Here is an 18314-nt window from a genome sequence, read left to right on the forward strand (position 1 = left end):
GTGATTCTGTATTAGCAGATCCTTTTTATACCTATACAAATATGTTTTTTTTCATATTGAATATTGTGTATAGATAAAGTGAGAAAAGTTTTTCCATGTCAGAGTATTCATGGCATTGACATATGATTGATTTTACCTTGGCCTGTGTAAAAACTACACTAAATCTATACCCAATTCAAAACTCGTGAAAATTTAAGGACGATCCGAAATTTAACACTTGCACTAGTTAAAATTTGATCTTGTATATTCTGTCAATAATGGGGTTAATTTGGAATACTTGGAATACTTCAAGCCATCGAAAAAAACAAAAATGCAAAGTGCAAAATATTGGTCATGTACCTCTTTGGCCATATTGTGCAACAACGGTGCCATGACTGCGCCCGTCTCTGCCACCATCTTGCTGAAGTATCCCTTCCTGTTCTGCAGCAACAGATGGGATGGTCAAACTCCATCAGCCGTCCGGCGTCGAGGACTAGAATCTAAGAACCATAAAAAACACTGAAATTTGTCTACAGAGGCCCAGGAATCAAATACCCTGACTATACTTACTACACATCACAAGCTAACAAGCTTTCACTTATACAAGTTTTTAACTAAAAGACAGTAGGTGTACCATCAGCCAAATATGTGGTCTACCACCCTAAAGTTGATAATCGTTTGCATTTTAAATACAAAACAATAATGCCAATAGACGTGTCTGTCAACTTAAGTTCGACTTTAGCGACATATTCATTTGATAGGAACTTGTTTAAAAATTGACAGACCACTTATTTGGCTGATGGTACATTATTATTGCATGGTCAAGCCGTGTATCAATCAAAGATAACATAACCACTACGTGAGGCGGGACTCCCATACTGGCGAATGGAATCGAGTTTGCTTAGCAAACCATTACCAACATGTACGCCAAAGATCCGTCAAACGTCAAAGAAAAATAATACCAACATAACTTGCTCGTTTGCCATCCAGTCGAATAAAATAAAATAAAATAACAGACTAAAATAGTGTAGCATGCTTAACGCTTGCGTCTTTTTATCGATATCGATAAAAGGTGAGGGTTGAAATATAGGCTCAGATCAACAATTTTTGTAATCAAAATTAGGTTAAGATTGAGTCCACAATTAAGTCGTATGTTATAGTGGATCTTTTCTTTCAATGCACTTGTATGTTTGTACTTAAATGTGGACCCAAAATAAAATACAGATTTTCTGTTTATTTCATATATTTTTTTGATGGTATTGCAGACTTTTAAGTCGTTTTTTTTTTCTTATTGAAAGCTCTGTTTTCAAAGTGATCTTCACTTATGTATTTTAATTCATGTAATTTTTCTATGGGAACATACACCAAATCTTCTTTTCCCACTAGTTTGACCCACTGTCTGTATCTGAAAACATTTTATCGTTAAAACAGATGTGTACATATTTTTAATATTTACGGTTAAAACCTTATATAATCACTAAACTCAAAAAAAGTTGAGATAATTTATATAGGGTGTGTGTCTTGTCTACCCATGATCATGATATATGCAACTGCGTCGAAATACCGGAAGCTTGAAAATACCAATAACTATTGTCATATTGCGTTCAAGTTGTCACTAAATTCCGCTTCTTTCTTCTTTATCTTAAGTAATTATTTGCACTGATAAACAAATAAGCCTGCAGTTATCGATAGTTATAGTAAATCCCTTGTCGACAATGACAAGGATATGAAATATCTATTTTCCTTTGTTTATTTAGCTTGCTGCTCCAAAATATGGCTAAAATTATCTAAGGCAATACTTACCGGTTCTCGTCCAAGGGAAATTTTGCCATAAAAATCCTTTTTTCGTGATTATGTCGACTGGTTCGATTTCCACAAATATCACATGTTATAATCCGTCTTTGCGGTGCCATTTTCACAAAACATGTTTACGTCAGTCACGTGTCACTACTTTAGAAAACAATTAAAACTAAATTAAATAGAAATCTAAAGAAAATAACAGAAATCAACGAGAAAGTATGCGAGCCGTAATCACAGGCTCTGACGTTTTAGTTTAGTATTATGGTACTGGTTTGCCATGCAAAGTCCATACAAAAGTTTTTTTGTTCCTAGTTGCGCGAGTCTGGTATCAATGAGGGTTTTCACTTAGGTGAAATATCGCTAGATGGCGTGATTGACTTGATTGACTCATTTAGTTATTTAACAAATCAAGAGCAAACGTCAAATATCAAACGGACCTCACCATACTAGCGCCATCTAGCGATATTTCGCCTCTGTGAAAACCCTCATGTAAAAAATACAAAAAAACTCGGGTGGCCTCAGAAACAAGAGTAAGAGAACCCTAGCAATTTCTGTTGAGTCTTAAATCTTTAAAGACGTCTTGGTTGTTTTTTGAGTAAAACGAAACGGTGCATCAGGCGTCCCCGCACCATGCTAGAATGAAAGCACTGTAGTTGTGTGATCCCTAGGGAGCACGCGGGCACCTTATCGGAGTCGATGACTGTGTTGAGCCGGTGCGCGATAGTGAGCACGGTGCAGGCGGCGAAGTGTCCGCGGATGGCGGCCTGGATGAGCGCGTCCGTGCGCGCGTCCACATTGGCCGTGGCCTCGTCCAGCAGCAGCAGCCGGTCGCGGCGCACGATGGCGCGCGCCAGGCACACCAGCTGCCGCGACCCCACGCTGAAGTTACTGCCGCCTTCTGCTACCTCTTTGTACAGGGCGGCTGCAGCGCAAACCAAAATGTGTTGCGAGAAATGTGTTTTTCATGAACCAATAGAAACGCTTCGTTTACCTATCTTCGCACAGCACATCTCTGGTGGAAACAGCTGAGCGGAGCGAGGCGAGGTAAATGATGCGTTTCTATTGTTTCATGAAAAACACATTTCTCGCAACACATCCTCGCACATCTCTGGTGGCAACGCGTCCTAAGCTCGGTCACACGTTACTCGTTTATAATACAAACTAGACTTTACTCGCGCCTTTGTATGCGGATTCCATTAGATCCCGATCCCATGGGAATATTATCAATAGTAGCCTATGTGTCATTTCAGACGTCCATATCTTCACAGCAAATATTCTCTCTACCTACATAACAAATTTCATCCAAATCCGTCCATCCATTTTAACGTAATCTAGTAACAAACACACACACACACACACACACACACATAATATTAGTAGGTATTAGGCTACTTTATAATATTAGTAGGAAGTAGGATATTCACGCTCCATTTTTTTTTCTTTTTTTTTAAACAGCTGGCAAACGAGCAGGCGTGTCACCCGATGGTAAGTGATCACCGCCACCCATGTACACATATAGTATTATTAGGACTGCGGGTGCGGTACCCAAATCACAGCTAGATGGAAAAACTCCAGCAATGGACTCATTCCATAAAACTGTACTAGATCTCGTATAGTTAAGTACAGTAAGAAACTTGTCTTCAGACAGTCCGCTTCTGATGTACGATTGTACTCATGAAATAAATTTGCTGAAAAGCCCGTCTGCGTGCACTAAGCACCATATATTGTTCTACACTCCCTACTCTATCGGAAATTCGTATGAGTTCTCGGGAGACGGCGCCTCCCGGCAAGGCGTAAGATTTTTTATGAATCAAACCAATTTTTTTTAAACCTAACACAAAACCGTTCATTTATCAGATCTGTACGTACCAGTGCCCTCGTCTTCAGATCTATACGTACCAGTGCCCTCGTCTTCAGATCTGTACGTACCAGTGCCCTCGTCTTCAGATCTGTACGTACCTGTGCCCTCGTCTTCAGATCTATACGTACCAGTGCCCTCGTCTTCAGATCTGTACGTACCAGTGCCCTCGTCTTCAGATCTTTACGTACCAGTGCCCTCGTCTTCAGATCTATACGTACCAGAGCCCTCGTCTTCCGATCTGTACGTACCAGTGCCCTCGTCTTCAGATCTATACGTACCAGTGCCCTCGTCTTCAGATCTATACGTACCAGTGCCCTCGTCTTCAGATCTATACGTACCAGTGCCCTCGTCTTCAGATCTCAGCTCGACATTGTCTAAAGCGGTCAATAAAACCTCGTCAGCGAATCATCAAATGGATCTAAGTTTTTCCGCATAGTGCCACTAAATAAAACTGGTTCCTAAATAGAAATGTCTTTACACTTTAACAATTAACTGAAAATATGTATTGCGACTAAGCAACAAATGCTCATAATAAATCTTAGCCGCGATTCGTCAAAGGTTTGGTGGATTTACCTAACGTTTGATGAAATTGAAACTAAGATTGGTTTTTTGGAATCTTTTTGTATTTTTATTTCAATTCCAAATTTTTACTTTTACGGTCATCCCGTAAAACGAAATTGAAAATACAAACTGAAATATAGATGCACAGAAAAATAAGACCATCAGTGCGGATCGAACCCAGGTCCTCGGTATCCGTACCGCGTGCTATAACCGCTACACCACTGATGGTCAACGGTACCGACACGAATTTCCCTATGCACCTCATATCTCAGCTTGTGTTTCTTACTTAGTCACTGAAATTGAAACGTCTATGTCAAGTTGTGGAACAAATCAAATTAGCGCATAATTACGATCTGTGAAAAATAATACAATAATCTAGCAGATTTACTTGTGGTATTATTGATATCTTCTCTCTTAAGTCATGCAACCCAATAGTAGAAATATCTAATCCATCGATCAAAATCGTGCCTTCCAAGTATGCTAGTCTGAATAACGCCTGTATTATGGACGATTTTCCTGCTCCAGTCCTTCCGACGATGCCAATCTAAAATAACAATACCAACACTGTAATGGTATAAATCTTAAAGATACCACAATATAATAATCAAATTGTACTTTTTCTCGAGGTTGTACGTTGAACTGGAGTCTATGCAGCACATAGTGTCCGTCCGGGGAGTACTTCAAACTAAGATTGTCGAAGTCAATTCTGCCCTCTGAAGGCCAGTCAGGGAGTGGTCTATTTTCCGGCGTCTGAAAATGGAATTCACACAAAGTGATTGAAAAATAGGTCACTAACGTGGACCGAAAAGCAGAAAGCTACATTTTAGCAAGTTTATCTGATTAATATAGACGTTATTATTATTAGTTATTACGGATCTTAAAGCAGGTTCCTGCGGAAGTTTCGTATATTCCAGAACCCTCTCAACACTCGTCATCTGGTTTTCCATCTCCGCTGACTGACGCATGCCCCATTGGAATATTCCTGTTAAGGATATCGACTGGGTGATCGCCAATCCAACGCTGCTCGCGTCCATATCTGGGTAAGATATGTGTCATTCAGATATTAAAAATGTTTAAATATGTAGTTTTGTATTTACTGGCAGTAGAACATGAACCCAGGTCAACTTCATATACCTAACCAACAAAAAGTTGAAAAACCACCGACTTTGACACTTCAAAAGTCAATATCTCAGAAACGGCTAAACTGATTTTGATGAAACATGTCTAAGAACCATCGCTAGAAAACCTGATTTCAAATTAAAAAAACCGCATTAAAATCGGTCCACCTGTTTAAGAGCTACGGTGCCACAGAGTATGTGGCACAGACACACTTAGCGGTCAAACTTATATATAACGCACACGGCTTTTTGCGTCGGGGTTAATAAAACTGGTAGCGGTCAGTGCAACTGACGCCAAACCCACATCACAACATCACGCCTGCAATCCTTTAAAAAACTAAGAGCCAAAAAAAAGTAAAAAGGCGTCTCGCGGAAAAGCGTATTATACCTTCGAAGATGATTTACAATAGTACCTACAATTATTGTACTGACCGGTCTTCATTAAGCAACCGAAGGTGACACAAACGATGAAGAGCAGGCATATGAGGTCGAGGAAGTAGCCGAAAGCGCGGCTGCAGGTGATGAAGAGGTACCAGGCGGCGCTGTGCAGGTCCTGGTGGCGGTCGAACTCTGCCGCGAGCAGCGCCTCGGCGCCGAACGCGCGCACCGTCGCCGCGCCCTGCACCGTCGCCGTCAGGTGCCCGAACACGGGGCTGCGGGCTGCCACAAACTATTCATACCGACTTTCATGGACATCCCGATATCTCAACCTCAACAGCTGAGATTAAACACGCGGAATTTTGCACGGAAGACCGAGCTATAATTTTTGGGAATACCGATGGAATTTTTGTAAATTCTTGAGGAAATTCAATAAAATCTGGGGTTTTCAACAGTCAGATTACGTATTATAATATATTGTCAAGCAAACATGTTAGTAATGTTGCTGCTAATGTTAAGGCAGCGTTTCCACCAAAGATGTGCGAGGATGTGTTGCGAGCGCACCAGATATCTAGTGGAAACAGCAGAGCGGAGCGAGGCGAGGTAAATTATTGCAATTCATCCTCGCACATCTCTGGTGGAAACGGAGCCTAAGACTTGCCTCTCAGTCTCAGTTGAATGAAACAAAATGTAGCGCACTGAAAAATACAAAAATATCTTGTGGGTAGATATTTCAAATACTGAGACCAAAGGGAAGACGATGGTACTTAGTTACTATAGAGAATTCACACTCAGTAAACAATAGCCTACAGATCTAATTTTATCCAAATCAGCTATATGAAATAACCTTTTTATTCGAATTTATTTGGGTTATTTCACATATATTAATTGCCCTATTATGAATTCGCATAACAGATTTGGCATAACATAATTGTGCATAACAGCGAACTTGCATAATTATAAAGAAGCTTAACTCTTATTTAGCATAATAATGAATCCGCATAATTTAGGCAATTCATTTACCTATTTTTTTAACCCATGACGCAAAAAGAGTGGTGTTAAAAGTTTGAGCTATGCGTGTCTATGTCTGTCTGTCTGTGTGTGTGTCTGTCTATGTCACCGTAGCTCTTAAACGGGTGAACCGATTAGAATGTGGTTTTTTTAATATTTGAAAGCAGGGTTTTTAGCGATGGTTCTTAGATATGTTTTATTAAAATCGGTTCAGCCGTTTTTGAGATATTGAACCTTGAAGTGACAATATCGGGGGTTTTCCAATTTTTTGTTGGTTAGGTTATAAATATAATTACGCGTACAATAATCATGAAATTAATAAAACTACCTACCTATCCTAAACTTAAAATGCTTACCTTAAATTATATTATTAACTATAACTTTAACTGCTATACAATGAATTCGCATAATTTTACCAAGCGAGTGAATGAATTAGCTTGTTCAGGGCAAAATCGACTCGGTTAGGTTAGGTTCAGAAGGCTAAGGCGGCAGCGAAACATAGCGTAGCTCTCGCCTTAGCCTTCGATGTTAGGTATTTTTTAACCGACTTCAAAAAAGGAGGAGGTTCTATGTTCCAATGTTTGTATTTTTTTTTTATGTATGTTCACCGATTACTCAGTCAATTGTGGACCGATTTTCAAAATTGTTTTTTAATCGAAAGGGTAGGTATTCTTCTGAGGTTGTCCCATTGTCACCAAGTCAAGATCTGATGATGGGATCCTAGAGAAATCGAGGGAAAACCTCAAATTTTATAGGCACACCTATGACGATTTTGGCATTTTTAGCATTAAGATTTAAATAATTTATTGAATCAGGCGTTACTTTGCGGAGGTCCATATCAATGAACTAAAATAATTTCCTTGCTCACCCGCGACCTTACGATAGCTAAGCTTATGTAAAAATATGCGTGTTCATTTGGTTCAGAAGAAGCAGGCACGGATTGTGAATAGCATGCTTTACGCCGTGTTACCATCGCAGTCTTCTAACAAATATAGGTGTAGCATTTCATACGTTGGTCTTTGTCTGATAGAATTTATGGTATTTTAAAATCAAACAATGTTAAGGTAGCCTTTAAGACTAACAATCTGTGTACTCTAAGCTTTGTAACCACAAAGAGAAGGTAGATAAAGGAACTAGATCGGGTGTATACAAGCTCACTTGTAATGACTGCAGTAAAGTTATGTTGGTCAGACAGGTCGCAGTTTTAATACTAGGTTTAAAGAGTATGTTTCGGCATATAGGAATGAGCATCCTGATAAGTCGAATTTTGCCAAACATTTGTTGGAACTAAATCATTCTTTATCGGACTCAGATTCGTATGAAGTGTTACATTATTGTGGCAAGGGGTTTCGTCTCGATGTTTTAGAATGCATGGAGATAATTAGATACAACAGTATGGGGTCTATTATTAATGAGCAGGTAAATTTAGTTTTCTCTCCTTGCTACGGCTTGGATCTAATTTCAGCAATGGTAGTTAATAAAACATGCCTGACAGTAAATAAATAAAAATCAAGGTAGTTTTGAAGGACGGTTAAAAAATTTATTAATATTTTGTGGGTAGTATTGTTTTGTTTCATAAAACGTAAGTGGGTACTTGGGGAGTTACAGTGACAAGTTAAAACGGTGGTTGTGGTTCGTTAGTCTAACAACTGGTAGCATGGTGTACGGTTGTGTCACTCTGAAGATGAGCTCTGGTTGAGTTCGAAACGCGTCAGTGTAGTGTGGTGTGGTGATAGATGGGTTTGTGTGATTTGTGTGTTTCTTACAGTGTGGAGGTGGAGGAACTGCATGAACACGCATATTTTACATAAGCTTAGCTATCGTAAGTCGCGGGTGAGCAAGGAAATTATTTTAGTTCATTAAGATTATATTTACATTCAGAAAGTATCATTTGGTAACCTGGACCTGAAGAAGAAGACCGTGATGACCAATGGAACTCATCAAAGCTAAGTAATGCTCGCTAGTCTATAAACGATCATGATTAATATACCTAGATAAGAGACTAAGAAGAAGCTTTAAGTTAATGATTCTTTCGAACTGATCTGATGCTGAAGCCAGAAGTTAGGCAACGGAACTCTGTTATAAAACAAACCAACTAAGTCGTGTTTCGGCTTAATGGAATCGTTGTGAGATGTACTTTGGCCACGAATCACTAAAAAGTGAGAAATAAAGTCAATTTTTAACAAAAAGTAAAACCGACTCAAAAAAATAACAAAAAATGGAACCGACTATAAAACCCTTGTTCCATTTTTTGGTATTTTTTTTTATTTTTTTGGAGTCCGTTTTCCTTTTTGTTAAAAAAATTCTTTTTTATAATTCAGATAGTAGTTCACTTCTCAGATCTAATTGAGTAAAAGAATAATCATTTTACTTTTAGTTATAATTTTTCACTTTCATTCAAATAATCATTTTGTATTTATACTGTTTAATACTTCTGCAAATTAATGTTATGCTGCTTAAATTTATGCCAACTTATAGTTATGCCAATCCACATTATGCGCATTTACATTATGCGTATTCAGTTACGCGAATTAATGTTATTCTAATTAATAATTATACAAAATAACGCTACCTATGCCAATTTAAATGAAGACAATTAATTTCATGCGAATTAATATAGACCCGAATTCTTACTGATTCCTTCGAGGCGTTTTACGGCTCCTGTTGTCCTGATGTAAATATTTCTCAAAATATAAAATATTATAATCGCTGCTACTATTGGTATAAGGAGGGTAATGTCAGTAACTAGTATGACAACAACAACGCCGACTAAATTTAGCATTATCTGTTAACAAGAAGACGCATTTGAAACCACTATTATTAATTATCTCGTACCGAATCTAGCACAAGGGCATACTCGTGACTGTCTAAAAATCTAAAATCTAAAAAATCTAGAAAAAGTGGAATTAAGCCCTTGTTCTAGCGAAGGTATGACTGTTTAAAAGATTAATGTTCATAAAAAATTTGATTATTCTATTCATTTTTGGAATTTTCCCTTTACCTGGCAGCAATCAATCATAGCCTGAGGAAGCAATTCGTCAACAGCACCCATGTCTTTACTAAACCTGTTGAGAATCCTTCCTGATGGATTCGCATGAAAGAATGACATGGGCGACCGTGCAATACACCCAAACATTTTATCATGCAACCTGAAATATATTACAAATTAATATTATATTAGATATTTGTGTGAATAACATGAATGTTTGTTCTCGGGTCTTGGATGTTTAATATGTATTTAAGTATGTATTTATCTATATAAGTATGTTTATCCGTTGCCTAGTATCCATAGTACAAGCTTTGCTTAGTTTGGGACTAGGTCAATTGGTGTGAAGTGTCCCATGATATTATTATATTATTATTATTAATTAAGATCGCAAAATATATTGTCTACTGGATGATACTCGTAACATCGAATGAAAGCTGGCTATACTCGTACCTGATCGATGATCTCATGCACAACGAGAAGAACATGAATGAAAGCTGGCTATTCTCGTACCTGATCGATGATCTCATGCACAACGAGAAGAACATGAATGAAAGCTGGCTATACTCGTACCTGATCGATGATCTCATGCACAACGAGAAGAACATGAATGAAAGCTGGCTATACTCGTACCTGATCGATGATCTCATGCACAACGAGAAGAACATGAATGAAAGCTGGCTATACTCGTACCTGATCGATGATCTCATGCACAACGAGAAGAACATGAATGAAAGCTGGCTATACTCGTACCTGATCGATGATCTCATGCACAACGAGAAGAACATGAATGAAAGCTGGCTATACTCGTACCTGATCGATGATCTCATGCACAACGAGAAGAACATGAATGAAAGCTGGCTATACTCGTACCTGATCGATGATCTCATGCACAACGAGAAGAACATGAATGAAAGCTGGCTATACTCGTACCTGATCGATGATCTCATGCACAACGAGAAGAACATGAATGAAAGCTGGCTATACTCGTACCTGATCGATGATCTCATGCACAACGAGAAGAACATGAATGAAAGCTGGCTATACTCGTACCTGATCGATGATCTCATGCACAACGAGAAGAACATAAATGACAGCTGGCTATACTCGTACCTGATCGATGATCTCATGCACAACGAGAAGAACATGAATGAAAGCTGGCTATACTCGTACTCGTACCTGATCGATGATCTCATGCACAACGAGAAGAACATGAATGATCTTAGAATTGCAACAGTCACAGTGGCTAATGTGATTATTCCGAAAATTAGCACGAATTGTCTTCGACTTAGACCACTCTCTGCCCATAAAAGGTTATCAACAGTAGCATCGCCTGTTAAATGGTCTTCAGCGTTACTCCTACGAATATTATTACTGTTATGTATCATGTTTCCCGCGAAGCGTTTTCATTAATGTATTGATATTGGTAAAGGGACATTTTTAAAACGATAGTTGGGTACATTCGGTAAAAACTGTACATACAATTTCTATAATTCAATATTTTGTTACCATCGACTAATCCAGTAATCGCTAGCGCTCGCGCAGGCCTGGGCTAGTAGGAACATCAGCAAGACAATTACAACAAATGGACACGCCGCACCAGCCAAGAAATATTCTCGATACACTGATCCTTTCACGCGTCCTTTCGTTTGAATTTCCGCTTCTGGTTTTTGATCCTTCAATGATTTTAAAATTATTTGAAATATAATCGTTAATTACACGGTGGTAAGGGAAAAGCATTATTTTTTCATAGAAGAAACCAACCCACATAATCTACGTTTCCTTTCCTTTCCTTTACTACGTTTTATTTAGGCCGTATCTTAATACGACGACGTTGGTGTTGTTTGTCTTACCTGTTGCTGTAGTTTTGTTGAGTTGTGAAATATAAATCATCGATTTATTTAGTGTAATTACATACTGCAATGCTGGCATCCAGCAACATCGACCAGTTGTGTCGCTTGAAAAAGCTCATGGTGCTGTACTGCGCGACCGAGACAGCGCCGGGGTCGCTGCCTGGCTCGTCCTCTTCGCGTACCTCCCGAACCTTGTCCGCCATCACATTTATCAGACTAAGTTCTTGCTCCTAGAACATTTTAAATTATTCGTTCGTTCTCTAACATCTCTAACATTTTTTTTCTAAAATTTGGTTATTGATATTAAGTATATATAGCATATCACGTTTTAAATCATTGAACGCCCCATCTGCGATTATCTTGCATTTGTCCATTATTACGATTTGGTCGACCGATTTGATGAATTGTAACTGGTGAGTTACCAGCACGACGGTTTTGTTGGCTAAGTATCTGTAAATGTAATATAAGAAGGTACAATATAACCAATTTGTCAAGATGGACATTGACATAACAATTAAGAATGTAAGAAACAAAATTATTTACCTTTTGATGCACCTCTCAAATATATGTTTCGCCACTTGAGTGTCCACTGCTGACAGTGGGTCATCCAGTAAATAAATGTCCGCCTTAAAAAGTAAAAAGAGTGTTTTACCCGATTGTTTTTCGGGCGTGTATGTATGTTGTATTTATATCTATTTTTTTTGTCCTCTCTGTAGCCTTAATAGCTGGACGGTTTTCAACGTATGAGTTATCGTTAGATTCGTCAATACTGTCGGGAGTGACATACTATGAAAAATGCCGTCGTCGAAAAAGGATATGGGAAGGGGATAAAAAAATAAAGTTCAAGTTACGAGTTATGACGTCGTAAACTGTTGGTACTCACCTCTTTATAGACGGCTCTGGCCAAGTTGATCCGAGCGCGCTGGCCGCCGCTCAGCGCCACGCCCCGCTCGCCCACCACCGTCTTGTCTCCGTGGGGGAACAGCGAAATGTCTCTCTCGAGTGCGCACACCCTGCACACCTCCATGTACCGCGATTTGACAAACGGCTGCCCAAATAATATGTTCTGACGCACGGAACCTACGAGTATGTAAATAATGGATTAAACGCCGCTAATATAATACTTTTAAATGAAAACAAAAGTGGACGAACCAACTTTATGTATAATGCGCAGCTAAGTTGGTAAAAAGTTACCGTTACATTAGCCGTAGCGTAGCTCCACGTTGCCAGTACCCCTAGTGTAAGTTTCGGTTACAAAATACGTCTCGATCGCGTTCGCGTAAAATCTCAATTTGTATGGTAACACGAACATCGCAAACGTTCCGCTAGAGGCGTTGTTCGTGTTTCCATACAAAATGAGCTTTAACGCGAACGCGATCGAGACGTATTTTGTAACCGAAAACTTACACTAAGGGCACTGTTATTTGCAGCGAGCCACGCGCGCACGGCAACTCGCCCAGCGTCAAGTGGAGTAGGTAGGGTGGTCTTGCCGACGAAGATCAACGGCTTCTGGCTAGCGTAGCTCACGCTACCGGTGTTTGGAGCGAGCCACGCGTGCACGGCAACTTGCCCAGCGTCAAGTGGAGTAGGTAGGTTGGTCTTACCGACGAAGAGCCACGGCTCCTGGCTAGCGTAGCTCACGCTGCCGGTTGTTTGTAGGGAGCCACGCGCGCACGGCAGCTCGCCCAGTATCATATGTAGCAGGGTAGACTTCCCGAACCCACTGCTCCGATTATGGTGGTCAAAGAACCAGAAAAGATCTGGTGACAATCAAAAAACCATAAATTATTGCATCATGGACCTAAAGATAATAATTACATATATAAGTTTACCTGTAAGTTAATGTCTTGAACGTCATCTTTGTCGCTTGACTTAATCCAACGACTGGAGGCGTCATCAAACCTAACTTTGACTTGGTCCTTGCGCAAATCTACATAATACAATTGATCAATTTATAAAACGCTAGTCTGTTTTAAACTTTCGCAATCTTTACATTTCATGTCATTACTCACCTTTAACTTTCAGATTTTTCGAGCTTCCCGCTTCGGTATTAGGCTGACGAGAGAGAGGAGTAATCGGGTCAACTAAAACATCGATTAAGTAAATTAATTTAATGTCTTTTTCTCGTACCTAAATATAATAGTCAATAACGATTTTTAACCCCCGACGCAAAAAGAGGGGTGTTATAAGTTAGACCGCTTTGTGTGTCTGTGTATCTGTCTATGCCACGGTAGCTCTTAAACGGGTGGACCGATTTGAATGCGGTTTTTTATTATTATTTGAATGAAAGCAGGTTTTGTAGTTATGGTTCTTAGACATGTTTTATCGAAATCGGTTCAGCCGTGTTTGAGATATCGAACTTTGAAGTGACAAAGTCGGGGGTTTTCCTACTTTTGTTGGTTAGGTTATGATATGAAATTAAAATACCTACCTCCCGTTACAATAGATAAATTTCCGAAAAAAAAATCTAGGATGTTGTTTAATGTCCAAGTTATTTTATTTGATTAAAAATTTGTTTGCGCAAACGCAAATCGCTAGCTTCAAATTGCAAATTCGAGTTTCAAGTTCCCAAGCTCTATGTGCTTAAGTTCATCCAAATCCGTCGAACGTTGCGTTATTGAGGAAAAAATATTCAAACATCGTCGAAAACATTCTCATGAGAATGTTCTACAATAGTGCAACTACTCGTGTTACTTAGTAACGTAGTGGCACCAATGACCGACAAGAACCAATAACCGACACTTTATTTTTTGATTCAATAAAATAAGAGTTGGAAACCGATATCTTAATATGGCAACACTGTGCCATAGATAGCACACTTATGACTGGCTCCCATTGACATTTGAGCGAAATCCGCCATTTTTTTTTGAAAATGGCGGTGTGACAACTGATTGCGGCTGGAGTACCGGTGAAAATAACAACATTTCTTAGTGAAATCCTTAAGGAAGCGAGTACATTTTTTTGTTCATTATACTAATGTATTGTAACTTATTTGAATTTTATGTTTTTCACGGGATTTTATAAGAACTATAGGATCGATTTTTGTTATAACGAAAATTTAATGTTATTTTGATATTAGTAAAATGTTGGTGTCGATCACTGGTTTTCACAAACTAACTTTTCCAATAATCGACACGTGTCGATAATAATTTTCTGAAACATTTTTCATTTGACAAGCGAATATAGTTCTTCTTGCTTTGCATATTTGGTAGATATTTGAAGTAAACTAATCAAAGTCGAGCTACCAGTAATCGACAAGTGACGATTATTGGGGAATAATATGTGTCGATGATTGGTTCTTACAGATGGCTCCGAGAAAAATTATACTTCCGACCAGTTAGTAAAAGCCGTATCAGCTGTAAAAAATGGCGAAAAGATTGCAGTTGCTGCGAAACGTTTCGGAGTACCTAGGCTAGGACTGTGGCTAGGATTACGCTCCATGATAAAATTTCGGTAAAAACAACAATGGATTGCGCTATGGGGCCGAGCACAGTTTTAACTAAAGGGGAAGAAGACATTTTGGAAAAGTGGATATTAGCGTTATCTGAAAGACATATTCCACTGACAAAAGATTCGTAGGTACTAGACAGTGTGCAAAAATAATAAATGATCAAAACAGACCAAATCCTTTTTAACTCCCGACGCATAAAGAGGGTATTAAAAGTTTGACCGCTACGTGCGTCTGTCTGTCTGTGGCACCGTAACTCTTAAATGGGTGGACCGAAATGAACGCGTTTTTTTTTATTTGAAAGCAGCTTTTCTAGCGTTGGTTCTTAGATATGTTTTATCAAAATCGTTTCAGCCGTTTTTGAGATATTAACTTTGAAGTAACAATGTCGGGGGTTTTCCAACTTTTTGTTGGTTAGGTTATACAAACAATAGGCCCAGCAAGAAGTGGTTTCAGTCGTTCATGAAGAGACATCCAAACTTGACACAAAGAGTGCCAGACAACTTGTCAAGAGCTCGAGATAATGTGTCTGAAAATAACATCAGGACTTGGTTTACTGAGATCGAAAGTTATTTGGATGAAAAAAACTTAAAACTATTTTAAACGACCCACACGGTATTTAAAGTTCCCTGGTTTGATTGTGCCGGCCTGTCCAGGGGCCTTCTTGTGTCAGCACTACGTGTTCGATCTGGTCACATTCCACTTAATTGTTTTTTGTATTTGATGAGAGTTGTGCAATCACCTTTGTGTATGGGATGTAATAAGACTGAAGACCTTATTCACTTTCTTGTGGAATGTGATCAGAATAAGGAGATCAGAGTCAGGTATTTGGATGGTATGGGCTTGTTCAATGGAGGTGTAAATGTAATTCTCAGTCGACCGCTTTCAGAAGAAGCGATGCGAATTTACAGATTCATTGGACGGGCCTTTGCTTCCAGAGAAGTGGTTTCAGTGCAAGGGAGAGTGTAATATTTGTCTGTAGTGTGGTGTATATATCTGAGGCTCCCCATGAGGCTGACATAGTCACATTTGGTGTGCTAAAGCCTCGTTAAAATATTAGAAGGAAAAAAAAAAAAAAAAAAAAAAGAAAAAAAAAAAGAGAAAAGAATATTCAACGCAGACAAGACCGCGTTCTTCTTGTCACCTAAACCTGGTCGTGTACTCGCCAAAAAAAGCGATAAACACCCATATAACAGCTGCGGTGATGAAAAGGACAATCTTACTGTCCTAATAACTGGAAATGCAGCTGGAGACTTAGCCCCTCCAATAATTATATTTAGTTATGAACGAATTCCTTCAACTATCGCTGTGTTCCCGATGAATGGGCAATAGGTAAATCGGAAAGTGGGTGGATGTGTAGCAGCACGTTCTATGAATATATGACTTATGTCTTCAATCCTTGGTTAGAACAAAATAATATTGAAAAACCGGTCTTGTTCTTTGTGGATGGCCACAAATTACACCTGACGCTTCATTTATCAAATTTTTGCTCCGAAAATGGTATTGTAGTCGTTGCTTTGTACCCAAATTCTACGCATATTCTACAATCAATGGACTTGGCAGTATTCAGACCACTCAAAGCTCATTGGAAAAAAGCTGTGAAGCAATGGAAAATGGAGAACCTTGGCAAAAATCTTCGAAAAGAGAAATTTGCCCCAGTGTTGCAAAAAGCTCTCACAAATGTAACAAAAGATTGTGTCCAGAACGGATTCCGAGCGAGGGGCCTTTTTCCATTTGATCTTGATTACATCTATATGTCTAAAATATCTAGAATCGAAATAGAAACCACAACTAAAACCAATCCAATCAGAAATAATTTATGAAGTATTTAGAACGTGAAATCGTAAACGTGTTCTCAGCTCAAAAGTTACATCAATTCAATAAATTATACTTTGAAATAGAAACAGACTTGGAAAGAGAAATCCCTGATGAAGACGAGGCTTTATATTTGATTTCGGCCAAAAACAAATCCTAAGAGGCGTTGTCTCATTCAAGTTCGGCGGATGCTCCTACAACGTCAGACACATTGGAACAGGCGATGTAACCACTGCTCAAACGAACGATGTTGTTGTAACCGATGAACCGAAAAATATAGACATTGTACTGTGGACAATAAATGAATACTTATTAAACAGTTAATTTTATTTTAATGACCCAATAAGGGGGTGGTGATTTGGCAGAGACACATTATAGGTAATAGTCGATAACTGGGTGTCGGTTACTGGTAACTGTCGATGACTGGTGTTTGATTACTGGAGATTCGGTGTCGACGATTGGAGATTTATACACTTTTTCCTTTTTTGGTTTTTTTTCTAGTCCGTGTATAGTTAATAAAAATAATACATCCTATTCTTATCTCAAGAATATACCTTACAATACTCAATCATTACTTTTGGTTTAAAGATGACTAAATGACCTTTAATTTTATAAAGAAGCCCACTATCTCCTTAAAGTGTCGATCATTGTGCCACTACGTTAGAATTTCTTGACTAATCTATCGAGAAAATCAATAAATTATCTAATAAAGAGCTTACCAATAATAGTCACACGTTTTTTTCGCGTAATTTCTTGCGAGTTTGTTTCAATCTGAGTCTTGGGTGCGAGCTCACATTCTTCACTTAACAAATAGTCTCTGATTCGCTGCACCGCTACATTCATTTCTGCAATCTATTGATTTTATCAAAATTATCCTATCCGTATTCCGGTGTAAGTAAAGATTTAATTTTTGATATATTAAAATAGCAAAATATCATTTTTTTTAACTTGTAATATAAAAAAAATAAACGTTACAAATAAGAATAACAAATAAAACAAGTGCGAGTTGGACTCGCGCACGAAGGGTTCCGTACCATTATCCATACAACATTAGACATTAGCAAAAAAAAAACACGTTTGTTGTATGGGAGCCCCTTAAATATTTATTTTATTCTGTTTTTAGTATGTGTTGTTATAGCGGCCATCTGTGAAAATTTCGACTGTCTACCTATCACGGTTCATGAGATATAGCCTGGTGACAAACGGACGGACGGAGAGCAAAGTCTTAGTAATAGGGTTTCCATTTTTTTTCCTTTGGATACGGAACCCTTAAAATCAGTTAAGTAAAAAAAACTTCAAAAATTACTACAGGATTACCTACAAACGGGAGACAGAAAGGGGGACTCAACGGGAGTAACGAAGAAGCTTCACAACAAATGTTATCTCTGCGGGGACGAAGTCGCGAGGAAAAGCGAGGTAGGTATGATAATAATTCTTAAAAATAAAGCAGTAGATTAATTAATTTGTAAATTGGACTTTGACTTTGCTCCTCTGCCTGGGGAGT

At 38.6% G+C, this 18314-nt stretch overlaps 1 protein-coding gene across 1 annotated transcript in view; it reads right to left on the reverse strand.

The window, feature by feature from the left end:
- Positions 1–18314, reverse strand: part of LOC141441025 (ATP-binding cassette sub-family C member 4-like) — a 35663-nt gene that overhangs the window by 9182 nt on the left and 8167 nt on the right. The window contains 22 exon segments of the mRNA XM_074105648.1: positions 307–431; positions 434–479; positions 2463–2701; positions 3979–4047; positions 4050–4098; positions 4590–4745; positions 4817–4951; positions 5074–5237; positions 5752–5979; positions 9343–9493; positions 9710–9857; positions 10874–11053; positions 11204–11370; positions 11613–11777; positions 11892–11997; positions 12091–12173; positions 12431–12627; positions 13152–13265; positions 13268–13307; positions 13380–13477; positions 13560–13631; positions 17530–17662. Coding sequence (XP_073961749.1) covers positions 307–431; positions 434–479; positions 2463–2701; positions 3979–4047; positions 4050–4098; positions 4590–4745; positions 4817–4951; positions 5074–5237; positions 5752–5979; positions 9343–9493; positions 9710–9857; positions 10874–11053; positions 11204–11370; positions 11613–11777; positions 11892–11997; positions 12091–12173; positions 12431–12627; positions 13152–13265; positions 13268–13307; positions 13380–13477; positions 13560–13631; positions 17530–17662 — 2865 coding nt within the window.

Source organism: Choristoneura fumiferana, chromosome Z (assembly GCF_025370935.1).
Source record: "Choristoneura fumiferana chromosome Z, NRCan_CFum_1, whole genome shotgun sequence".
NCBI lineage: Eukaryota > Metazoa > Arthropoda > Insecta > Lepidoptera > Tortricidae > Choristoneura > Choristoneura fumiferana.